The 26,680-nt window shown below is 44.6% G+C and overlaps 1 protein-coding gene across 2 annotated transcripts; it reads right to left on the bottom strand.

Annotated features, from left to right (window-relative positions):
* Positions 1 to 1,137: 1,137 nt before the first annotated feature.
* LOC115197202 (F-box/LRR-repeat protein 19) lies at positions 1,138 to 26,025 on the bottom strand. Of its 2 annotated transcripts, XM_029758518.1 has the most exons (11): positions 25,306 to 26,025; positions 19,200 to 19,385; positions 10,845 to 10,988; positions 10,566 to 10,652; positions 8,416 to 8,598; positions 7,726 to 7,758; positions 6,172 to 7,394; positions 5,775 to 5,938; positions 5,457 to 5,618; positions 4,960 to 5,181; positions 1,138 to 4,628 (listed from the first exon to the last, which is right to left on the bottom strand). In XM_029758518.1, the coding sequence occupies exons 2-11, from the start codon at positions 19,368 to 19,370 to the stop codon at positions 4,471 to 4,473; spliced, it is 2,547 nt and encodes an 848-aa protein (XP_029614378.1). In that variant the 5' UTR covers positions 19,371 to 19,385; positions 25,306 to 26,025; the 3' UTR covers positions 1,138 to 4,470. The 2 variants fall into 2 exon arrangements, with proteins under 2 accessions (XP_029614378.1, XP_029614387.1); XM_029758527.1 differs by lacking the exon at positions 7,726 to 7,758.
* Positions 26,026 to 26,680: the final 655 nt, after the last annotated feature.

The raw sequence follows: 26,680 nt of genomic DNA, 5'->3' as shown, positions 1-26,680 counted from the left end.
CAGATGATGCAATCTCTATTGCACTCCACATTGCCCTTTCACACCTGGACAAAAGGAACACCCATGTGAGAATGCTATTCATTGACTACAGCTCAGTATTCAACACCATAGTGCCCTCAAAGCTCATCACTAAGCTAAGAACCTTGGGACTAAACACATCCCTCTGCAACTGGATCCTGGACTTCCTGATGGGCCGCCCCCAGGTGGTAAGGGTAGGTAACAAAGAGATAACAAATAATTATAGCGCAGAAGTAAATAACAATAGCGGGGCTATATACAGCGGGTACCAGTACTGAGCCAATGTACGGGGCTCTGTACTGGTACCCGCTGTATATAGCCCCGCTATTGTTATTTACTTCTGCGCAATAATTATTTGTTATCTCTTTGTTGTTGGTATTTTCTTAACTGCATTGTTAGTTAAGGGCTTGTAAGTAAGCATTTCACTAAGGTCTACACCGGTTGTATTCGGCACATGACGAATACCATTTGATTTGTAACGGAGTAGACTGATACATATGGATTGTGGATCAATGACATGGGGTAAGTCTGTATAGTGAAATAAGTATGCCCCCAATGCAATTCTAAAGTACAGTACATCCAGTGTGATTTCAACAGTCTTGTTGATTTTATATAACTTTTCAACCTCGTTTAGCATGATCTATTCTACTATTTGTATTCATTTGCATCACTGTCAGACATACTTTTATTTAAGGCTAAGTGCAAAGTCCACTTTGGTGGCAATTCCTTCTTGTGGCTAGCTTCACAGATGGGTCTGACCACCATTAATCAAATATGAGCTGTCTTATAAATTAGGGTCATTTTAAATGACACCAAGCTATATAGTTATCATGGCACTGTAGGTGCACGAGACAACTTTATCAGCATCATGGCATACGTATCGATGAATCGTTGTGACAAATGAAATATGAGTGATAGTGTAATCAATGTGTAATAACTACATGAATGAACGTGTTAAGTTACGTGATGTGCAGTCATATTCAGGTCAAGCTTATATGACGTGTCTTTGACACGCAAAGACCCAAACGGCGTTCCATTGAAAGTGGACTAAGAGTGCGCTGCTATGTAGGCAACATAACTGAATGTAAGATCTGAGAAATCAGCAGAGGCCACACAGTGTAAAAACCACCCCACTGTCTTTTATTTAGTTAGTCATTTTACAGTAGTCACTCGTAAGTAGCTGCCTTGAGTTTCTCTTTTTCACATCGTTCTACTTTTCTTTCTCATTTTGATCAACACAATGGAAGAAACAAAGAACAAATAAACAAGAGCAAAACGAAAATGGATAAAATGCCCCTTCTCAACAAAGCAGGAATTTTGGCAAGAGGTGATGACAACGTTGATCCAGTGCTTCGCTCTGGTACAGTTTGGTAGAGACAAGACTGTACAATCTAGGGGTCAAGTCTGAGTCAACTTGACTAGGCTGGGATGTTGGGATCAGGATGGGGGTGAGAATGACAGATTTGAGTCTGGAATAATTTCCTTATCGACTACCGGATCTATTCCGATGAACCACCACCCATTTATTTTCTCTGAAAGTGGTTGTCAGTTTAACTTTTGATATGCTTTCTCATGCTAGAACATACTGGATGACAAGGAGTAGTAACAACCCCACATTACTGATGGAAGTAAACATTTTTTGAAAACTGACCCATTGTCTATGAAAATTTAAATATTGATCCGGATGAGTGTGTATGGCAGAAGGCAATTTTCCACCATATATTGGACATTTGCTTCGCTGTAAGCCAAATTGCTACGTGGTAAGCTCAGCTCTGTAAGCAGCATAGCTTAGTGGCAAACAATGACTTTCATCTATGATCTAAAGTAGGACTCAACCTGAGCTAACATTGAAACACACTGGACTACCCAGGTAAATGGTAACTAGCATGGACAGCTAATTAGTCCTATTTTTGAATCAAGTTTGAGGTTCATGATTTGGCTGTTTTTTAATTTGACCTGTTTTAACATTTACCCCTTTCAGGGTAATAAAGCACACTATAGCTCAGTGTTCCCTCCTAAATTGTCTTATGATCGATCAGTTAGTGCAATCTTGGTACCAATGCTTTGTACGCAAGTCTATAAATTCACACAGGAACACTGGAAACGATTTAGAATACACAACTGGGTAAAGATGAAACCAACCTTTTAGGGAAAGGGGGATACCTAGTCAGTTGTACAACAATGCAAATGGGACAACTACCATTTGTCTAGTGGCTCAATAGTTACTTGGCAGGTCTCTAGCCCTACATGTACACCCAAAGGAAGCTGATTTGACTTCTAATAATGGTATTGAAACAGAACTGATGAGGATGGAATCACTGAAAGTCTAACAGAATAGTTGAAAGGATATGGAAACACATGATTTAGATGAGAATTACAGATTGAGGCTCAAGACTGTCCACCAACCCGCCTAGAGTTGGTGGGGTTTAGCTCCAGATAGCACACAGCAGCAAGATCCACTGTGGCACTGAAGCACAAATACAGATCAACATGGCTCAGGAAGTGGACAACCGCTATAGAAGGAGGAGAAACAGACAGACAAGGGAAACACTTGACCCAACCTGGCATGGTTGAGTCCAGCATTGCAGGACAAAGTGCTGTCCAGTCCAATACTGAATGAACTGGCCCTATCAGTCCGACAGCTGTTTGAACTGGTCCAATGCATCCCGATTCAGCTGAATACCGTTTACGCATGTCAAATACTGCTTATGTTAATTCAATACAGCTATAAAGTCTTCAATTCCCTCTCAATCAAATTCAATACAGCTTAGGCTCTGGTCTGAACAACCTCCTGTACATGCTGGTCTGAACAACCTCCTGTACATGCTGGTTTCAACCGGTAACATCCATATTAATGATGATAGTTGTTCCTGCTCACCCTGACTGTTGACGTTGGCCTCTGAACTGGATTGAGAGTGGACTGGTTAAAAAAGTTGACTGAATAAAAAAAATACTGCACTGGATTTGTGATTAGAGTCAAAACCCAGCATGCACAGGGGTAACCCTAATGGAGAAATGATTTGGGGGTTAATGCTGCAACTGAGTCAAACCCTCATCCTACAAGACCTTAAGGTTGCATTGCGATGCAGGTTGGATGGGCTGGGATGTTCTTGGCTTTGGAAGATGAGCAGCATGTGGACACTGAATATTTCCCCAGAATTGGGTTTTCATGTCAAAGTCCCTCACATCTGAGGCAGAAGTCCAACCAGGGTCAGCCTTAAATTTTAATCCCCCCTGCCACGTGGAGCAGCGTGCATCGGTGCATCGGACGGTCTCAGTTTGACAGTTTTCCCAATTCATACTCAAAACGTGTCAGTCATTCACTTCTAAGTTCGTGCGGTCGTGATCTAGACTGAACCAGTCTGCACATATACAAGATAATGTTACATCAGCCAGGCATCGTGAAGCAGGGAATAAAGGGGCCTTGACGAATCCCAGGTCTGGTATGGAACAGTACGGTAAGCATGGTTCATTGCAGTCGGGCACAGCAAGGTCCAGCTCTCTGCATAATGTACGCACACAGCACAGACGGTGGGCAGCATAAGCTGCAAAAGGGCCATGGCAGCAGAGACAGTGTGATGGGAAGGGCTGTCCAGGGTACAGAGTAGGACAATCAGATTCACAAGGATGGACAGACCTCATAAGAATGGCACGTTGGGCGGGAAGAGGTTGTGGTCGGGGCTCGGAGTTTTGGGCTCTAGTGGCTCTCGGCCATTGAACAGGATATGTAGGACCTTGAATGTCCTTACCCCCCTGAAAGATTGAGGGCAGCAGAGAGCTTAGTGGTGAAGGAAACAGACACAGGTCATATCTCCGTCTCTTTCTCGCTCCAATTGTCACATTAACACTGTTTACATCTCTCACACATACTTAAAGACACACACACAAACACCAGCCCAGCATCCGTCTGTACATTAAACGGCTTCTGATGGGGCACAGCCTCTGGCATTGGGTACATTCTTCGTAGTCTGACGCCACGAAATAGGAAATTGATTCGTTCATCAGGAGCTTTTAATTATGGAGTGCAAATGATGCTAGTTGAAGACGGCAGCGCAGTGCAGTGCCTTTACACATGTCAGCTGGATAATGTGTGCCATGGTTGGTGTGAGGGTAGGAGGGAGGTAAGGGGCGGAGAGTGGATAATTTACAGTAAACTACATTTATATACACACACCCATTGTACAGATATTGAATATGTACATGCTGAAACATTTTCAATGATGTCCGTTCACAAACAAGTCAATCCAGAGAAATGTAGGCAAAGGTCTATGGTTCTCTTTCTCTAATCCCCCTTTCTCTTTCGTGGCTCCCACTCCATGTCCTTTTCCCTCAGTGGCTAGCTCACTGCCCACATCGCAGGGTCCCTCTCGTTCGCTTATCTCTCTGTAGTGTGGCGGTGGTTGATGTGGGGGGGGGGGGGGGGAGGTGGCAGGAGGAGGGCGTCGCAGGCCCTTAGCTGTTCTTGAGCAGCACTCTATCGTCAGGGCAAGGGAAGGAGAGGAGCTGACAGACATCGGGGGTGAGCAAGGTGCAGGAGCGCAGGTCAGCGCTCTGTAGGGAGGCACAGCGGCGCAACAGGGGCAGGCACTGCTCTGTCACCTTCACACAGCCTGCGGACAGGAGGAAACAACAGGAGGTTAACAACCAACGGTCAACCTACATAACCACAATGACTGCAACACTTCCATGAGTAGACCTGGTTTAAATATTTGAATCAGGAGCCAGGTTGATATGGTTGGGAAATAAGAGAACACGTATCTCTGTATGTTGCTACTTTAGCATGATTAAACATCTCAGAGGGAAGAAGAGGTCATTATCTGGAGCAGATCCCCCTGCTCATTAGTGGTCTGAACCTGCAATACTCAAATACACAAAAAATAAAAAAACAGGGTACCTACCTTGGTGTATTTGGGGCTAGTGAGTCTACTGTGTAGTCTTTACCTGCCAGGTTGAGGTGGGTGAGGCTGTCCTTCAGTGGGGACATGGGGGAGGTCAGTGTGTGGATAGTCTGGTCCGTGATGTTGCCACACTGACTCAGGTCCAGCTTGGTCAAGTGGGGCAGGTAGCGCACCAACAGGCGGGACGTGACATCTGTCAAGTCCAGCCCGGCCAATCGCAGCTCCGTTACGTTCTGGAACCTCCCCCCTCTGCTCTCTCCATGAGCTTTTTGACCAAGAACAAAGCAAAATATGTTACAGGACTTTTAAGATTCAGTCTGTGTGTTTATCATGCTTATGAAGAGTGAGTGGTTGTTCACTTGCAACAACATTCACTGGAAACAAGCATGACAGTATAGTGAAATTAAACAGTACATTACAGCACAGATTGGCATTTGTGATATCAAGTCTATCCAATGAACACAACATGGCATCTTCCCTTCCATAATGTATTGCAGGTTATGGATGGCTAATCAATCATGTGAGTGACTTGTCACTAACCTGTCCGAGTGTCAGTAGGGGGCGCCAGTAGCTCCCTCAGGTGCGAGTCCTTCATGTCTTCTACCCGGCTGAGGTCGAGCAGACGCAGGCAGGGACAAGCAGCCTGACACAGGGCCGACACAGAGGACCAGGGACAGCCCGACACATTCAGCTCCAGTAGACCTGGGAGAGAAAGCGGAAGGCCAGGAGTTAGCGTAATCCCTGAGGCAGACTAGCAATACGGCGACGACAGCCCAACTACAATAGGACACGATCAGGCTATATTGATGGAAAAAATATGTAGTAGGGAGGCAGAGGTGTTGAATGAACACAAGATACCTTGTAGACGGTTGATGAGCCACATGAGCTGCTTCTTCGAGATGTTGGTATAGCCCAGGTTAAGGGAGACTGGTTGCCTGCGGATTATACCACTCAGCATAGGAGGGGTGATGGAGCGCTGCCGGCTGAGGTCAATCTGAGTCCACAATCTCTTATCACAGCACCTGAGAGAGCAAGAGAAAATAAAAGACTGGGATGAGAACAAAAGAAAGTCTGGTCTACTGTACACCACAGAATTTGAGACACTGTAGTCAATGAATATCCTTTCAGGGATGGTTTTCTATTGTTCTCAACATCAAAGATGCATTTCTTAGTAGTCCAAACAAATGTGTGTTGAACCACCCTCTTCCAGCCCAACCGGATGCTGACCACATCTGAACCTTTTGTCTAGACTTACCACCGGCTCCATGTCCGACAGACCCTCATGCAGACGCACAGCTCCCTCTGGCTGAGGTGCTGGAAGACGCGGAGCCAGACGTCGCGGGGCATCACGTGGGAGGAGCCGCTGTCCAGGGGCAGGCAGTGGGGCTCGGGGCAGGCGGGCGGTGGCCGCACCAAGTGCCGCTCCATCTGAACAGGCCGGGGAGGCGAGGGCACAGCAGGGGGGCTGCGTTTCATCATCTGCGAGCGTGGAGCCATCCGGGACGGCTGTGACCGGGGTGAGGCGGCGAGGGCTGACATGCCCCCTGAGGAGTTGCTGCCTGGGCCCAGCAGCCCCCCCCCTCCCCCGTTGGATGTGGTAGTGGCAGTAGAAGCGGAAGAGTTGCTACTGTTCCTCGACGTTGGTTGGGACCCTGTTTGCTTGTTGCTACGGATCTTGTTGCCCTTGTTGCCTTTGCCAGTTCCGTGTCGGTGGTTGGCCCCCGAGCCGCCACTGTTGTTGGCGTTCTCCTTCTCCTGAGTCTCCCTGTCCCTCACCCCCGCCCTTGTCCGTCCATTGCGCGTCTCAGAGCCATTGCTGCGCTTACCGGAGAAGCCCTCGGAACCTGGCGAGGGGCCATGGCCGGAGGAAGGTGGAGGCTGAGTGGAGGAGAGAGGGGAGGGTGGAGGCAATGGGGTAGACTTCCGACTCCTCTCCACGCTCTCCTCGTCATTCCCGTCCGTCGTGAGCCCCTTGCGGCCCCGTGGAGGTCCCTCCCCCCTACGCCGAGGCTTGTCTCCCACAACCTGCTCCTCCACCGCCTCCTCCTCCTCCTCCTCCTTAACACTTCCCTCAGAGTCCTCACTGGCACTGAAGCCCAGCTCCGCCAGCCTCCTGTCCCTCTCCCTGTCCCTTTCCCGATTGCGCTCCCTTGCACTGTTGCTATAAGCGACGGGTACGGGGGAGGAGGGTTCAGAGCCGCGGCGGCCATCTGAACCGGAAGGCGAGTCAGAGTCGGACTCCGAGTCGGACTCGGAACTAGACGAGCTCGATGAGCTGGACTCGCGGACACGCTCAAGGAGCTGACACATGCGCTTGAAGCGCTCCAATTTCTCGCGGTGGTGCGAGCGCTGGTCCTGGCTGGCCGTGGAGGTGGGGGACTGCGTGGAGTTGGAACCCCCTCCGGAACCCTGGCCGCCTCCGGTGGAGGAGTTGGGCCCATTGGACTCTGCAGTCTCTGACACGTTAGGCTTCTGTTTCTGTCATGGGAGGGATAACGTTAGTGAAGAGAGTGACAGAGGAGCATGAACCCTAACCTTTACCATTGAGAAATATAACTAACTCAACTAAGAGATGGATTCAGTCCGTATCCCAGAAGATCCGCGTTATCGCTCGATTGAAATTCTAAGGCAATGTTCCCGAATTCGCGAAGACTGCATTCACGGTAAACACTGCAGATGTCAGCTCAATCAGAAATCACCTTTTTTCTTAAATTTACGGGGATCTACCGCGATACAGATTGAATCTAGCTCTTAGTTACCATATGCTTTATGACGGAGCTTAAAACTTCATCTTCATATGAAGATTTACCTTTTTCAAGCGTTTTTCATGTGCCCCTTTCATCTGAGTGAGAAGGTCAGACAGAGACAAGAGTTGGCAAGCTGCGTTCATAGCAACTGGTCACAACTAGTAGGCCTCTAAGCAACGATACACTGAGTATACAAAACATTAAGGACACCTGCACTTTCCATGACAGACTGACCAGATGAATCCAGGTGAAAGCTATGATCCCTTTTTGATGTCACTTGTTAAATCCACTTCAAAATCAGTGTAGATGAAAGGGGGGAACAGGTTAAATAAGTATTTTTAAGCCTTGAGACAATTAAGACATGAATAGTGTGTGTGCCATTCAGAGGGTGAATGGGCAAGACAAAATATTTAAGTGCTTTTGAACGGGGTATGGTACTAGGTACCAGCACCACCGATTTGTGTCAAGAACCGCAGCGCTGCTGGGTTTTTCACAATAGCGTTGATACACAGTTTCCCATGTCTATCAAGACATCCAGCCAACTTGACACAACTGTGGGAAGCATTGGGGTCAACATGGGCCAGCATCCCCGTGGAACGCTTTCTGCCCCTTTTAGAGTCCATGCCCTGACGAATTGAGGCTGTTTTGAGGGCAAAAGGGGGGTATGCAACTCAATATTAAGAAGGTGTTCCTAATGTTTGGTATACTCAGTGTGCATACTAAATATTTGCATACTGCAACGATCTTCCAACCTTCTTTTTGGGGCCGCTGTCCTGAGGAAGCTCCTTCTCCTTCTTTCTCTTGTGACCGTCCTGCCGCCCCCCGTCTTCTAAAGAGGGGGGTTTCTTTTTGGTGGGCGGAGGATCGTCCGTTAGCTTCCATCGGCCTACTTCCCCGTTGTCCATCCGCCTCTTCCCTGAGCCATCACCCCCGTCCTGATGTGTGGAGAAAGGGGAAGAGGATTTAAGAATATGTACTGTGTATTCGGAATGTATTCAGACCACTTTCCTTTTTCCACTTTGTTACGTTACAGCCTTATTTGAAAATGTAAAAAAAAAATGTATCCTCAATCTACACATAATCTACCCCATAATGACAATGCGAAAACAGGTTTAGACATTTTGGCAAATTTAAAAAAAGAAAATAACTTCTAATTGAGCTCAGGTGCATCCTGTTTCCACTGATCATCCTTGAGATGTTTCTACAAATTAAATTAATTGAACATGATTTGGAAAGGCACACAAGGTCCCACAGTTGATACTACATGTCAGAGCAAAAACCAAGCCATGAGGTTGAAGGGATTGTCCATAGAGCTTCGAGACAGGATTGTGTCGAGGTACAGATCTGGGGAAGGGACCAAAAAAAATTCTGCAGCATTGAAGGTCCCCAAGAACCCACTGGCCATCATTCTTAAATGGAAGAAGTGTGGAACCACCAAGAATCTTCTTACAGCTAGCCGCCCGGCCAAACTGAGCAATCGGGGGGAGAAGGGCCATGGTCATGGAGGTGACCAAGAACCTGATGGTCACTCTGACAGAGCTCATCTATGGAGATGAGAGAACCTTCCAGAAGGACAACCACATCTGCAGCACTCCACCTTTATAATACAGTGGCCAGACGGAAGCCACTCCTCAGTAAAAAGCATATGACAGCCCGCTTGGAATTTGCCAAAAGGCACCTAAAAGAGTCTCAGACCATGAGAAACAAGATTCTCTGGTCTGATGAAACCAAGATTCAACTCTTTGGCCTGAATGCCAAGCGTCACATCTGGAGGAAACCTGGCACCATCCCTATAGTGAAGCATGGTGGTGGCAGCATCATGCTGTGGGGATATTTTTCAGTGGCAGGGACTGGGAGACTAGTCAGGATTGAGGGAAAGATGAACAGAGAAAAGTACGGAGAGATCCTTGGTGAAAACCTGCTCCAGAGCGCTCAGGACCTTGAGACTGGGACGAAGGTTCACCTTTCAACAGGACAACGACCCTAAGCGCACAGCCAAGAAAACACAGGAGTGGCTTCGGGACAAGTTTCTGAATGTCCTTGAGTGGCCCAGCCAGAACCCGGACTTGAACCCAATTCAACATCTCTAGAGAGACCTGAAAATAGCTGTGCAGCGACACTCCCCATCCAGCCTGGCAGAGCTTGAGCGGATCTGCAGAGAAGAATGGGAGAAACTCCCCAAATACAGGTGTGCCAAGCTTGTAGCATCATACCTAAGAAGACGAGGCTGTAATCACTGCCAAAAGTGTTTCAACAAAGTACTGAGTAAAGGGTCTGAATACTTATGTAAATGCGATATTTACGTTTTTATTTTTTAATACATTTGCAAAGATTTCTAAAAACCTGTATTTGCTTTGTCATTACAGGGTATTGTGTATAGATTGAGGGGGGAAAAAAACAATGTAATCCATTTTAGAATGAGGCGTAACAAAATGTGGGAAAAGTCAAGGGTTCTGAATACTTTCCAAATGCACTCCATGTAATTTTTTACTTATTTAACTTGGCAAGTCAGTTAAGAAGAAATTCTTATTTACAATGACGGCCTAAGAACAGCGGGTTAACTGCCTTGTTCAGGGGTAGAACGACAGATTTGTACCATGGCAGCTCGGGGATTCGATCTAGCAACCTTTTGGTTACTGGCCCAACGCTCCAACCACTAGGCTACCTGCCATCCCTACTATAGCCTACTTCAGTATATGAAATGGGGATAGGGTCAATGAAACACAAAATTATATTCCAATTTAAGAGCTTATTTACACAACGTGTTCCATTCCAAATCAATCCTCCTATCTTATCAACCATTATTGTTTAATCCATACAATCATAGATGTCCTTTGTCACCCTCTGGTTTTGTTTTATCAGCAGAGCCTGACAGACCAGTGTTCCCAGTCACAGTTCTCACCTTACTGGTCTTGCCTTCCTTGTGGCATTTTGGACACTCCCAACAATTCGGAATTTCATCGTTTATGATGCCTTCTGCTTTACCCATCTGTAGGTTGGAGAAAATAAACAACGAAATCACAATAATGCAATCAATAAATGTATGTAACCAATACTAGACAGAGCAGACATTTCACTTAGGACAGTATGAATGGAAGATTGTGTGTGTGAGAGAGAGAGAGACACACTCTACTTCTCCAGCTATGACAGCCGGCCATACACATGGAGGGTCTGGCCCCACCTTGAGGCAGCTGGGGTGGATGATCTCGTTGCAGATGGTACACTCCATCAGAGAGAGGCTAAACTTCTCTTCTTCTGTGTCCACCGTGTCCTCCTTCCCCGCCTCCCCACACGAGAAGCACACTGCTGTGTGGGGTAACACAGGCTGCAAGGAAGAAAATAAAAACATAACACGTTATATAACCATGTTAAACGATATAATATACACATTAGGTGTGGAATGTAGGCCTGTACTTATTCAATATAAATCAAATATTGTATGTGCGTAACCAATATAATGTGTATATGTAAATGAATCAAATATTGTATATGGGCCCATTCAGGATAGAGGGCTCAGAGTTGGAGCTGTAACTATGTATTCATTCACTATGGATGGTATGTTTATTATGTATCCAAACTGACGCTCTTATGAGGACCTAGCTAACTGAGAGTGTGTGGATGAAAGCAAATGCATTAAATTTAGTTTAGCGGTTTTTGGAGTGCTTTTCAGAAGCACAGGGACAGAGCACTGTTTTTATTAGGTTTATTTTCTTTGACACATTACCCCAGTTGTCCAGCTCAACATTTTCATTAACCTGCCAACAGTGGAATTTTGATAGGATCAAAAAAATAAACTGAGCTGAGGTGAAAATTACACACTTATCAAGCCAAAAAATATGAGGCCAACAGAATCTAGCCTAGATCCATTGACAAATGATTAGGCATTAATATGAGATGAGAGTAGGTCTTAAATCTGCACAGATTCTGTGGATTAGAATCTCCGTAGCCATCCAACCGAATTTCTTTCCTTCCCCACAAGATATGTTTTCTAGACGGATAGCTAGGAGATTAACTGTTCAAAGCAAATTGCTACCCTCCAAAAAAACAAACACCCAAGTAACAATGTGCTCAGTTACCAAGGAAACACATCACATTTCCCACATCTAAGCTACCAGCCATCTATGCCATTTGAGGCATTCGCAAACCAAATCGATAAAAAAAAAGAGTCACCCCTTAAATCACTAAAGGCATTCTAACAAGCTTATCCATTTTCATGCAGGGGATGACTACTCTATTTTGATGACAATCGCATTCTGAAACAGCTTTTTCTAAACCAGAGGGGCCGATTTGCAGAATGTAAGCAGCAGCAAACAGTTGACATGTTGTATGTCATACAGGGCCTTCAGAAAGTACACTGCTCAAAAAAATAAAGGGAACACTTAAACAACACAATGTAACTCCAAGTCAATCACACTTCTGTGAAATCAAACTGTCCACTTAGGAAGCAACACTGATTGACAATACATTTCACATGCTGTTGTGCAAATGGAATAGACAACGGGTGGAAATTATAGGCAATTAGCAAGACACCCCCAATAAAGGAGTGGTTCTGCAGGTGGTGACCACAGACCACTTCTCAGTTCCTATGCTTCCTGGCTGGTGTTTTGGTCACTTTTGAATGCTGGCGGTGCTTTCACTCTAGTGGTAGCATGAGACGGAGTCTACAACCCACACAAGTGGCTCAGGTAGTGCAGCTCATCCAGGATGGCACATCAATGCAAGCTGAGGCAAGAAGGTTTGCTGTGTCTGTCAGCGTAGTGTCGCTACCAGGAGACAGGCCAGTACATCAGGAGGTTGGTATGAGGGCCCGACGTCCACAGGTGGGGGTTGAGCTTACAGCCCAACACCGTGCAGAATGTTTGGCATTTGCCAGAGAACACCAAGATTGGCAAATTCGCCACTGGCGCCCTGTGCTCTTCACAGATGAAAGCAGGTTCACACTGAGCACATGTGACAGAGTCTGGAGATGCCGTGGAGAATGTTCTGCTGCCTGCAACATCCTCCAGCATGACCGGTTTGGCGGTGGGCCAGTCATGGTGTGGGGTGGCATTTATTTGGGGGGGCCGCACAGCCCTCCATGTGCTCGCCAGAGGTAGCCTGACTGCCATTAGGTACCGAGATGAGATCCTCAGACCCCTTGTGAGACCATATGCTGGTGCGGTTGGCCCTGGGTTCCTCCTAATGCAAGACAATGCTAGACCTCATGTGGCTGGAGTGTGTCAGCAGTTCCTGCAAGAGGAAGGCATTGATGCTATGGACTGGCCCGCCCGTTCCCCAGACCTGAATCCAATTGAGCACATCTGGGACATCATGTCTCGCTCCATCCACCAACGCCACGTTGCACCACAGACTGTCCAGGAGTTGGCGGATGCTTTAGTCCAGGTCTGGGAGGAGATCCCTCAGGAAACCATCCGCCACCTCATCAGGAGCATGCCCAGGCGTTGTAGGGAGGTCATACAGGCACGTGGAGGCCACACACACTACTGAGCCTCATTTTGACTTGTTTTAAGGACATTACATCAAAGTTGGATTAGCCTGTAGTGTGGTTTTCCACTTTAATTTTGAGTGTGACTCCAAATCCAGACCTCCATGGGTTGATAAATTAGATTTCCATTGATTATTTTTGTGCGATTTTGTTGTCAGCACATTTAACTATGTAAAGAAAAAGTATTTAATAACATTATTTCATTCATTCAGATCTAGGATGTGTTATTTTAGTGTTCCCTTTATTCTTTGAGCAGTATATTAATTCCCCTTGACTTCCAAGATTTCTCTCTCACCCATCTACACACAATACAACATAATGAAAAAGTGAAAGCATGTTTTCAGTATAATGTTGCTAATTTATATTACTTTTTCTACATAAATCTAATTTACATAAGTATTGACACCCGAGTCAATAGAAGCACATTTTGCATCGATTACAGCTTTGAGTCGTCTTGGGTATGTCTGTATCAGCTTTGCACATTCTTCCTTTCACATTTTCTCAAGCTCTTTTAAATTAGATACATATTAGCGATGAACAGCAATCTTCAAGTCTTTCTACAGATTTTCAAATGGGATTCAAGTCTGGGCTTTGGCTGGGCCACTCAAGGACTTCACATTCTTGTTCTCGAGCCATTCCAGTGTTGCCCAGGTTGTATGCTTGGGGTTATTGTCCTGTTGGAACGTTAATCTTCGCCCCAGTTAAGGTAATTTGCACTCTGAAGCAAGTTCTTATTTGTGTGCATTTGGCTCCCCTTATTGTTCCCACCCTTACCAGTCCCTGCTGCTGAAAAGCATCCACATACCATGAGGCTGCCACCACCATGCTTCACGGTAGGGAAGGCGTTAGACAGGTGATGAACAGTGCCTGGTTTTCTCCAGACATAGCACTTTGCATTCAGACCTAAGAGTAAAATATTTCTCTCATCAGACAACAGAATATTTTGCCTCATGATCTCAGAGCCTTTTTGCAAACTCAAGGTGTGCCGTCATCTGCCTATTTCTCAGGAGTGGCTTCCGTTTGGCCACTCTCCCATAAAGCCCAGATTGGTGAAGTGCTGTAGAAACTCATTTTTTACTTCATTTTATTTATTTAGCCAGGATTGTCTACTCAGTAACAATTGCCAATGTTTTCCAGGGAGTCTTGGGTTGGTTCCATAGAATCAATAAAAACAATATATACAGCATACCCACTGGCATACATACAAAAGCACATCTAAGACTGCTTTCCTTCTGGCAGGTTCTCCCATCTCATCCAAGGAACATTCTAGTTCTGTCAGAGTGGTCATTGGGTTCTTTGGTCACCTCCCTGACCAAGGTCCTTCTTGCCTGGTTGCTCAGTTTGGTCGGAGGGCCACCTCTAGGCAGTCTGGGAAGTTCCATATTTTTGAGACCAATGTGCGCTTGGAAACTTTCAACACACTATAAATTATTTTATACCCTTCCTCAGATATACAGTGGCAAGAAAAAGTATGTGAACCCTTTGGAATTACCTGGATTTCTGCATAAATTGGTCATCAAATTTGATCTGCCTTGTTCAGGGGATAGCGACAGATTTTTACCTTGTCAGCTTAGGGATTTGATCTAGCAACTTTTTGGTTACTGGCCCAACGCTCTAAACACATGGCTATCTGCCACCCCATCTTCATTTAAGTCACAACAATAGACAGTGTGCTTAAACTAATAACACACAAATTCTTGTATTTTTCTTGTCTATATTGAATACATCATTTAAACATTCACAGTGTAGGTTAGAAAAAGTATGTACGTATTTGAACCCCTAGGCTAATGACTTCTCCAAAAGCTAATTGGAGTCCAATCAATGAGACGAGATTAGAGATGTTGGTTAGAGCTGCCTAGCCCTATAAAAAACACTCAAAGTTTGAGTTTGCTATTCACAAGAAGCATTGCCTGATATGAACCATGCCTCGAACAAAAGATGTCTCAGAAGACCTAAGATTAAGAATTGTTGACTTGCATAACACTGGAAAGGGTTATAAAAGTATCTCTAAAAGCCTTGATTTTCATCAGTCCACGATAGGACAAATTGTCTATAAATGGATAAAGTTAAGCACTGTTGCTACTCCCTAGGAGTGGCCATCCTGCAAAGATGACTGCAAGAGCACAGCGCAGAATGCTCAATGAGGTTAAGAAGAATCCTAGTTCACACCAGACATCCAAGAATATTGCTGAACTGAAACAGTTTTGTAAAGAGGAATGGTCCAAAATTCTTCCTGACCTTTGTGCAGGTCTGATTCACAACTAATAAAAATTTTGGTTGAGGTTATTGCTGCCAAAATGAGGGTCAACAAGTTATTAAATCCAAGGGTTCAAACTTTTTCTTGCCACTGTATGCCTCATTACAATTCTATCTCAGAGATCTACAGACAGTTCCTCAGATTTCATGATAGTTTCTGCTCCGACATGCACTGTAAACTGTGGGACCTTCTATAGGACAGGTGTTTTTCTAAATCATGTCCAAACAATTTAATTGGCCACAGGTGGAGTCCAATCAAGTTGTAGTGACATCAAGGATGATCAAAGGAAATGCACTTGGGCTCAATTTTGAGTGTCAAATGGGTGTGCATATTTATGTAAATCAAGGAGTATGAATATTTTCTGAAGGTACTGTAACTGTAGTCAATGGGTTATGTCAATCAATTGTGTACCATAAACAACATGAGTTTATATTCCAGTCTAAACAGTGGTTTCTGTTTAGATGGGATCTCAATGAGTGCGAGGGATATGCCAAAAGCTCGCTCGTCCTTTCACATTCGGGAAAAGATGCGGGTCAAAACATGTTAGCAGTGTATGTGGAGACTCCCTTCTTCACATGTTTATTGTTTGGCAGGGTGGAGGGTTTGTGTAACAGGAAAAACAACCTTAACTTCAGTCTTGCGTGGATAAATTACAATATGTGTTACCGAGGTTAATTAGGCTATGTAATGTGCTCTATATACCAGATGCCAATCAAATATCATTATACATTGAAAACGACAAAAGCAAATATACAGTCCATTCGGAAAGTATTCAGACCTCCTTTTCCAAGCGTCGCTGCACAGCTATTTTCACATCTCTCCAGAGAAGTTAGATCGGGTTCAAGTCCGGGCTCTGGCTGGGCCACTCAAGGATATGCAGAGACATGTCCCAAAGCCACTCATGCGTTGTCTTGGCTGTGTGCTTATGGTCGTTGTCCTATTGGAAGGTGAACCGTCGTCCCAGTCTGAGGTCCTGAGCGCTCTGGAGCAGGTTTTCATCAAGGATCTCTCTGTACTTTGCTCCGTTCATCTTTCCCTCGATCCCAACTCATCTCCCAGTCCCTGCTGCTGAAAAACATCCCCACAGCATGATGCTGCCGCTCTGGATAAGAGTGTCTGCTAAATGACTAAAATGTAAATGTAATGCTGCCACCACCATGCTTCACCATCGGGATGGTGCTAGGTTTCCTCCAGACGTGACACTTGACATTCAGTCCAAAGAGTTGAATCTTGTTTCTCATGGTCAGAGTCTTTAGGTGCCTTTGGCAAACTCCAAGCGGGCTTTCATGTGCCTTTTACTGAGGAGTGGCTTCAGTCTGGCCACTCTACCATAAAGGCCTTATTGGTGGAGTGCTGCATAGATGGTTGTCCTTCTGGAAGGTTCTCCCATCTCCACATAGGAACTCTGGAGCTCTGTCAGAGTAGCCATCTCGTTCTTGGTCACCTACCTGACCATGGCCCTTCTCCCCCAATTGCTCAGTTTGGCCGGGCAGCCAGCTCTAGGAGTCTTGGGGATTCCAAACTTCTTCCATTTAATAATTATGGAGGCCACTGTGTTATTGGGGACCTTCAATGCTCCAGAAATGTTTTGGTACCCTTCCCCAGACCTGTTCCTCAACACAATCCTATCTCTCAGCTTTACAGACAATTCCTTCGACCTCATGACTTGGTTTTTACTCTGACATGCACTATCAACTGTGGGACCTTATATAGACAGGTGTGCCTTTCCAAATCATGTCCAATCAATTTAATTTACGACAAGTGGACTCCAATCAAGTTGTAGAAACATCTCAAGGATGATCAATTGAAACAATGCACCGGAGCTCAAGTTCAAGTCTCATAGCAAAGGGTCTGAATACTTAAGTAAGGTATCTGGTTATTTAATACATTTGCAAAGATTTCTAAAAACCTGTTTTCGCTTTGTCATTTACATTTACGTCATTTAGCAGACGCTCTTATCCAGAGCGACTTACAAATTGGTGCATTCACCTTATGATATCCAGTGGAACAACCACTTTACAATAGTACATCTATATCTTTTTTGGGGGGCGGGTGGGGAGGTGGGGCTAGAAGGATTACTTTATCCTATCCCAAGTATTCCTTAAAGAGGTAGGGTTTCAGGTGTCTCTGGAAGGTGGTGATTGACTCCGCTGTCCTGGCGTCATTATGAGGTATTGTGTGTAGATTGGATTAAATAAATAAAAAATCGTTAACGATTTAGAATAAGGCTGTAACGTAACAATGTGGAAAAAGGGATCTGAATACTTTCCTAATGCACTGTATGTACTGTGCATGTTCCAAAAATGTGTGTCAGATGTTACAGCCTATCTAGAAAATGGCATCAGTTGGAACAATTCATACACTACCATTCAAAAGTTTGGGGTCACTTAGAAATGTCCTTGTTTTTCATGAAAACATACATGAAATGAGTTGCAAAATGAATAGGAAATAGTCAAGACGTTGATAAAATTATAAATAATGATTTTTAATTCAAGTAATAATTGTATCCTTCAAACTTTGCTTTCGTCAAAGAATCCTCCATTTGCAGCAAGTACAGCCTTGCAGACCTTTGGCATTCTAGTTGTCAATTTGTTGAGGTAATCTGAAGAGATTTCACCCCATGCTTCCTGAAGCACCTCCCACAAGATGGATTGGCTTGATGGGTGTAACCGATGTGTTAGTTAGCGGTGGTGCGCGCTAATAGCGTTTCAATCGGGTGACGTCACTAGCTCTGAGACCTGAATTAGTTGTTCCCCTTGCTTTGCAAGGGCCGCGGCTTTTGTGGCGCGATGGGTAACTATGCTTCGTGGGTGTCAGTTGTTGATGTGTGCAGAGGGTCCCTGGTTCAAGCCCAGGTTGGGGCGAGGAGAGGGACGGAAGCTATACTGTTACATGAGCACTTCTTACGTACCATACGGTCAAGCTGCTCCCACAACAGCTCAATAGGGTTGAGATCCGGTGACTGCGCTGGCTACTCCATTATAGACAGAATACCAGCTGACCGCTTCTTCCCCAAATAGTTCTTGCATAGTTTGGAGCTGTGCTTTGGGTCATTGTCCTGTAGTAGAAGGAAATTGGCTCCAATTAAGCGCCGTCCACAGGGTATGGCATGGTGTTCCAAATGGAGTGATAGCCTTCCCTCTTCAAGATCCCTTTAACCCTTTACAAATCTCCCACTTTACCACCACCAAAGCACCCCCAGACCATCACATTGCCTCCAGCATCTTTTCATTTTGTCTGCGTCTCACGAATGTTCTTCTTTGTGATCCGAACACCTCAAACTTAGATTTGTCTGTCCATAACACTTTTTTCCCCCCAATTTTCCTCTGTCCAGTTTCTGTGTTCTTTTGCCCATCTTAATCTTTTTATTGGCCAGTCCTATTGGCTTTTCCTTTGCAACTCTGCCTAGAAGGCCAGCATCCTGGAGTCGCCTCTTCACTGTTGACGTTGAGGCTGGTGTTTTGCGTGTACTATTTAATGAAGCTGCCAGTTGTGATTTTATTGCGATGTTAAAACATATTGTTTACCATATGTCTACGGCAGAGGGACAAGAGAGAGCCATGAGATGTTTTCATCAGTCATGGAAATAAAAACTTGCTGAAAACAAATTGGTTGCCTATTTAAAAAGAAGATGGAGAACAAACTATGAAGGAAAAATACTGGAATTTTGGTGCAGGTACAGCCAACTAGCGCAAAAATAATATTGTAAAAACCCTACAACCTCAGAAATAATTTCCTAATATGTAACTATATCGATTTCTCCCCCCCCATCACTAGTGTGTGTTCTAACTTACCGCTGTGCACTGTCGGAGCAGACAGGACTGCTTCATCCTTCCAGGCCCGCCAAACTTTTTCATGTCCTTGCAGAAGTGGCACTCGCCGCACTCGGTCCGCATGCAGGCCTGACAACGCCGGCACCGCGTCCGCCGCCGCCGTGCCCCTCCCAGAGCCTTACTGCCTGACATCCCCTCTGCAGTCAACTGGGGAGAGGAGAGAAACAGGTCAATACAAATATATACTAGATGCCAACAGCCAGACCTCCCCTCTGGAGAGAAAAAAAGAGATACAGGTAAACACAAATGTACACAGCGCATTCGGAAAATATTCAGACCCCCATTTTATTACGTTACAATCTTATTCTAAAAATAAAAAAAGTTACATCTTCACAGAAAACAGAAATACCTTATTTACTTAAGTATTCAGAACCTTTGCTATGAGACTCGAAATTGAGCTCAGGTGCATCCTGTTTCTCTTGATCATCCTTGAGTACCTGAAGGACTCTAGGACCATGAGAAACAAGATTCTCTAGCCTGATGAAACCAAGATTGAACTCTGAATGCCAAGTGTCATTTCTGGAGGAAACCTGGTACCATCCCTATGGCGAAGCATGGTGGTGGCAGCATCATCCTGTAGGGATGTTTTTCAGCGGCAGGGACTGGGAGACTAGTCAAGAACGAGGGAAAGATGAACAGAGCCAAGTACAGAGAGATCCTTGGTGAAACCCTGCACCAGATCACTCAGGACCTGAGACTGGGGCGAATGTTCACCTTCCAACAGGACAACGACCCTAAGCACACAGCCAAGAAAACACAGGAGTGGCTTCGGGACAAGTTTCTGAATGTCCTTGAGTGGCCCAGCCAAAGGCCAGACTTGAGCCCGAACGAACATCTCTGGAAAGACCTTAAAATAGCTGTGCAGCAACGCTCCCCATCCAACCTGGCAGAGCTTGAGATGATCTGCGGATGGGAGAAACTCCCCAAAAACAGGTGTGCCAATCATGTATCGTCATACCCAAGAAGACTCGAGGCTTTAATCGCTGCCAAAAGTGCTTCAACAAAGTACTGAAAAATGTAATGTTTCAGTTTACATTTTTTAATAAATTAGCAAAAATTTCTAAAACCTGTTTTTGCTTTGTCATTAAGGGTGTTGTGTGTAGATTGATGACAGGGAAAAAACTATTTTATCCATTTTAGAATAAGGCTTTAATGTAACAAAATGTAGAAAAGGTGAAGGGGGTCTGAATACTTTCCAAATGCACTGTACATAAGATAGTCCTATGCACTACATATACAGCTACAGCCTATATCATATGCACATACTATCTGACATCGCCTCTGCAGTTAACTGAGGAGAGAGGTCAACACAAACTTTACATACACTAAAGTCAACTGGAAAACGGGAGACAATTAACATCCGGACATCCATTCTGCAGTAACTGAAGAAAATTAGACAGGTTAGCACAAAAATACACTGCAAATACAGATAAGCACCACAATCTGAAAATCCCCTCATGTCATATGGGAGGGAGGACAAACAGTTCATGAACATACACAAACCGGGGTGTTCTCCAAAGAGAGGATAGAGAAAGAGAAGGAAAGAGAGAAGGGACAAGAGCTTATTCAGTGAACAGACTGAACACGCATGCCAGTGCATTCATAGACATTTAAGAGAGAGAGAAAGACTGACAGTGCAAACACTAGTGAGCAACAGGAGGCCAGTCTGCTCTCTAGACTACTCCTCAGACATACACCATAAGTGCTGACAGGCTATAACTATAGCATATGCTCCTTACCCCCATGTTATCAAATACAACAGGGCAAATACTGTTGGGAGTGTATGGAATCTCTGCATTCCATGGCCTCTAATAAAAATAGGATTGGTTTACTCTTAGCCTAAGCCCATGTGACAGGCCCCAAGCTAGTTGCATAACTTGGAAGACAAAGCCTTGGGAACTTACTTCTTGTACAAACAAATCTCGCCCCGCCCCTTCTCTCTAGCAACTAACACAGGTGATCCTACATTTCCTCAAAACAGCCAGAATCAAAGAGCCCGTGGCTAAGGCCCTGGGCCGTCTCTTCTGTAAAACAATAATGTGGTTCCTGCCTAGAACTAGAGACTGGTCAGGAAGATCATTATTGCATCATGAGTGACTGAGGACGTTGAGGGGTTTTGGGAGGTTCAAATTGCATTGCGTGGGCAACTAAACAGATATTTTAGCCTGAGAGAATAGACTTTGAAATATCTAATGGGCCTATGATTCATCATTCGATCGTGGACATATTTTTACAATCTCTGAGATTTTGAGTAACTGCATTTCAAATTAAGTGCTCACTGATGGCACAAACTCTGTCTCTGTGGACCTTCAGCCAGTGCATGAACTGCATTAGGCTACCATTTCTCCTGTTTTTAGAACCTTTAAAAAAGAGGCCAAGTTTAATGTTGGTGCCACAATCTCTGGATGGTACTTTAAGGCATAGTGCTCATTTAAAACCCTATAGGAAACAGAACTGTACAGGCCTATCTACTCCACAATTACACGAGGGTTTGGCATATTTTGCCTGTTACAGGTGATACACAACGATAACTGATTCTCTTCGGAAATAATTCAAAAGTATTTTTTAGACTTCGGTGGATATTTCCAAAAATAATTTTACCTACAGGGGGCATTGCGGCATGCAGTGTCTGGATTTGAAAGACCAGCCATTCAATGGATGCATGTCATCTGCTCCCGTCCAGCATGACCTTCGCTAGCACAGACTGGAATATGTTCCGGGATTCCTCCGATGTCATTGAGGAGTACACCACATCAGTCACCGGCTTCATTAATAAGTGCATCGACAACATCGTCCCCACAGTGACAGTACATACATTTCCAACCAGAAGCCATGGATTACAGGCAACGTCTGCACTGAGCGAAAGGCTACAGCTGCTGCTTTCAAAAAGCAGGACACTAATCTGGACGCTTATAAGAAATCCCGCTACGACCTCCGACGAGTCATGAAACAGGGAAAGCATCAATACAGGACTATGATCGAACGCTACTTCACCAGCTCTGATGCTCGTCAGATGTGGCAGGGCTTTTAAACTATCACGGATTACAAAGGGAAATGCAGCCGTGAGCTGCCCAGTGGTGCGAGCCTACCAGACGAGCTAAATGCCTTGTATGCTCGCTTTGAAGCAAGCAACACTGAACCATGCATGAGAGCACCAGCTGTTCCGGACGACTGTGTGAGCTCTTCTGTAGCTGATGTGAGTAAGACATTTAAAACAGGTTAACATTCAAGGCCCAGCTGGCAAGTGTCTTCACTGAAATGTTCAACCTCTCCCTGACCCAGTCTGTTATACCTACATGTTTCAAGCAGACCACCATAGTCCCTGTGCCCAAGAACACCAAGGTAACCTCTAAATGACTATCCCCATAGTACTCACATCTGTAGCCATAAAATGCTTTGACAGGCTCGTCATGGCTCACTCCAATTCGCAGGCCTCCCCAACAGATCCACATATGACAATCTCTATAGCAACCCACACTGCCCTCTCCCACCTGGACAAGAGGAACACATATGTGAGAATGCTGTTCATTGACTACAGCTCAGCGTTCAACACCATAGTGCCCACCAAACTCATTATTAAGCTAAGGACCCTGGGACTAAACACCTCCCCCTGCAACTGGATCCTGGAATTCTTGATGGGCCACCCCCAGGTGGTGAGGGTAGGCAACAACATATCCGCCAAGCTGACCCTCAACACGGGGGCCCCTCAGGGGTGCATGCTTAGTCCCCTTCTGTACTCCCTGTTTACCCATGACTGTGTAGCCACACACGACTTCAGAACCATCATTAAGTTTGCTGACGACAACAATGGTAGGCCTGATCACCGACAGTAATGAGAAAGCTTATAGGGAGGAGGTCTGAGACCTGGCAGTATGATGCATGGACAACAACCTCTCCCTCAAAGTCAGCAAGATAAAGGAGCTGATTGTGGACTACAGGAAACAGAGGGCCGAGCTCATCCCCATTCACGTCAACAGGGCTGTAGTGGAACGGGTTGAAAGCTTCAAGTTTCTCGGTTTCCACATCTCTAAGGATCTATCATGGTCGACACACACCAACAGTCGCAAAGAGGGAACGACAACGCCTCTTCCCCCTCAGGAGGCTGAAAAGATTTGGCGTGGGCGCTAAGATCCTCAAAAAGTTCTACAACTGCACCATTGAGAGCATCTTGACTGGCTGCATCACCGCTTGGTATGGCAACTGCTTGGCACCTGTCTGCAAGGCACTACAGAGGGTGGTGCATCCAGCCCATTATTACATGACTGGGGCCAAGCTCCATGCCATCCAGGACCTCTATACCAGGCAGTGTCAGAGGAAGGCCCTCCAAATTCTCAAAGACTCCAGCCACCCAAGTAATTGACTGTTCTCTCTGCTATGGCACAGCAAGCGGTACCGCTGCACCAAGTCTGGAACCAACAGAACCCCGAACAGCTTCTACCCCAAGCCATAAGACTGCTAAATAGTTCATCACATATGCATCTGCTACTGTTTATTATCTATCCTGTTGCCTAGTCACTCTATCTCTAGTTATATGAACATATATATACCTCAATTACCTTGTACCCCTGCACATCAACTCGTTACTGGTACCCGGTGTATACAGCCAAGTTAACGTTACTTATTGGGTATCTTATTACTTTTCTATTATTTCTATACTTTCTATGTCTCTGCAATGCCACTGTTAGTCTACACCTGTTGTTTACGAAGCATGTGACAAATAAAATTATATTTGATATCATATCAGATGTGATATCATATCAACAATATGCTACTCCAAATATTGCGATATTCAAAAATAGTTTGGGCTGTAATGACTAAATCATTCCAGACTGTTCAATTTGTGTGCTTATTTACAATATTAGTCGCATTCTCATTAAATTATCTCTGTTAATTAATTTGGACTTCCATTTTTTACATATTGATACAGCCTAACTGATAAAACTGCACAGTTTTGATTTGTAAAGATCAAATAGAGTATATATAGTCTTGCACTTCCTGATATATCATCAATGTCAAACATCACGATATAATCATATATCAGCCCAACCCTAAATTGTAGGCTATACTTTGCATGAAGTAATGTAGATAAACAGATGTGTATGGAATATAATGAGACAGAGTAATGCACTGACACCTAGCTAGCTGGCTTGGGGGGTGAAAAGCAGAGATGAGAATAATATAGGATGTTATAAATTAGAGCCAAACATGGACCAAGTGTATCAGTCTCTCTCCATCTCACACAAAGAGGGGCTAAGGAGAGAGGGTAAGGAAGGACAGAGGCGTGATATTGCAGAAACTGAACTGAGATAGACGTTAGTACCAGCCAGGCACTCGTGAAATCAAAACAGTCATTTGTGACTGAGAGGAGAGGAACCTTTGCCAATTAAGCCAAGTCATTAAATGGATGTGTTATAGTGCAGTAAACTTACATCCAGCGACTTGTTTTATAGACAATAATTCAGTAAATACTGGGGTTTGATTAATGAGATGGCAAGAAATAATTCAACCAAGTCTTGGTGTTGCTAGCTGCTGTGGCAAGAAAGCTTGTTAGCCTGCTTCCTAACAACCACAACAAGCATTTACTTAGCACACAAATCATATATTGATAAAACATGCTTGTAATTTTTCATAGCAATGTTGTTTGTTGGAAGGGACTTGTCCATTCTGTAAGGATACATGGCTGCCCACATTATGGCCTGTAGCGCAAGATTGAATTGGATGACTAGCTAACGTTAGCTAGCTACAATGAAGATGCGCAGCCAATAACTTAGCAGCTAACGTTAGCTAGCTAACCAGTGTGGCTGCTTTACTGGCTACTGTACGTAGTTAGTTCACTACATGTTGTGTAGTGAAGATTCTGTACATGAATAACATTGAAAAAATGCATTGTTATATCAATGAATAAAATGATCAATTGATTACACACAGTCCTCCGTCATCTCTCCTCCATTCGCTTCCCTGCAATGCTCTTCCTCTTTCATATTGCTCAGCATCTTGCAAAAATAATGTAGTAGATACCTGATCACATTGAATGTGAGTTTAGTGGTAAACTGTTATAATTACTAACCTCTTGGTATCGAGTCGCATACTCCTTGGTCGCGCATTAGAAATAATATTATTAGCCAACAGTTAGCTAGCTAGCTTTGATATTAGCTGTTATGGGATCGCTTCCTTGTTTCTTTCTCCTGTAGCCTTTCTTGCTGATTCTGGGTCCCGTATGGCACGTTCACATGCGTTCCATGTTGTTACAGTAATAATGGTAGCTAGAAAGATAACTAGATTTATCCTTCTTGACGGTCTACTCTAGATTAGGCAGAGATGTAAAGGGTTGCCGAATGGGTATATAACAATACATTTCAAGACGCAACACATAGCGTTTTTTGTGCCATTCACTCCATTCTTTGACCCCTATCCCTGTTTCTTGGTCTCTCAAACGTCTTCCAACGTGTTCTTGAGGTCTTCAAAACACGCAAAATGGCACATGATTTCGAGAGAGAACGTTTTGTTAAAAAATATCTTATTTCGCAGCTTAAATGTCTGCTGCGGGTTTCCCTATAAATTCCAGTCAAAATGAAAGAGAAAATCTGAATAGACGGATGAGCGTGGCTATTGTTCTCGTTTTCTATTGTGTGATTCTTGTTTTGTGGTTTTTTTATTAGCTCGTCAGCAACCTTGCTACTTTAATCCGAATACACGTTTAATCGTCCGTATGCTATTGGTAAGATATGTGGCCATGGTTCTCCATTTTTGTCTAGAAAAAAATTAATTAATAAATAAATATAGTAAATAAAATATGGGGAGGAAAAATATTGCCGCGCCTCCCTTTCAAGACGTCAGGAGTGAAGCCTATGGAATTGTGGGATTTGTAGTATAAAGACTGTAGAACCAACCAAGCTCTAACTGTCTCACTAAAAGGCTGTAAGGGAAGCCTTGTTGGACATTCAAATAGTCAGTAAACATCTGTATGTATTCTATTGAGGATTGTGGACAGCAGTGGGCATTTTCTTTCTGTGTCTAAAATATCCACAAACAAATAGTCTGTGATGAAACTGTACATAAAAAAAGGTGAAGAGACAGAAGGGTAGATTACCCCAGGGTTTCCCAAACTCGGTCCTGCCCTAGCACTGCACAGCGAATTAAAATAACCAACTCATCTAGTGCTACGGTAAAAACCAAAACATGCACCCAGAGGGGACAAAGTTTGGGAAACCCTTGGCTTCTCAAATTACTGCCTCGCCTGGTTCACTTCTCAGATAGAGTTCAGTGTGTCAAATCGGAGGGCCTGTTGTCCGGACCTCTGGCACTCTCTATGGGGGTCCCACAGGGTTCAGTTCTCAGGCAGACTCTTTTCTCTGTATATATCAATGAGGTCGCACTTGCTGCTGGTGATTATCTGATCCACCTCTACGCAGACGACACCATTCTGTATACATCTGGCCCTT

The sequence above is a fragment of the Salmo trutta genome, chromosome 1 (assembly GCF_901001165.1).
Source record: "Salmo trutta chromosome 1, fSalTru1.1, whole genome shotgun sequence".
Lineage (NCBI taxonomy): Eukaryota > Metazoa > Chordata > Actinopteri > Salmoniformes > Salmonidae > Salmo > Salmo trutta.
This window is presented reverse-complemented; position numbering and strand designations above follow the sequence as displayed.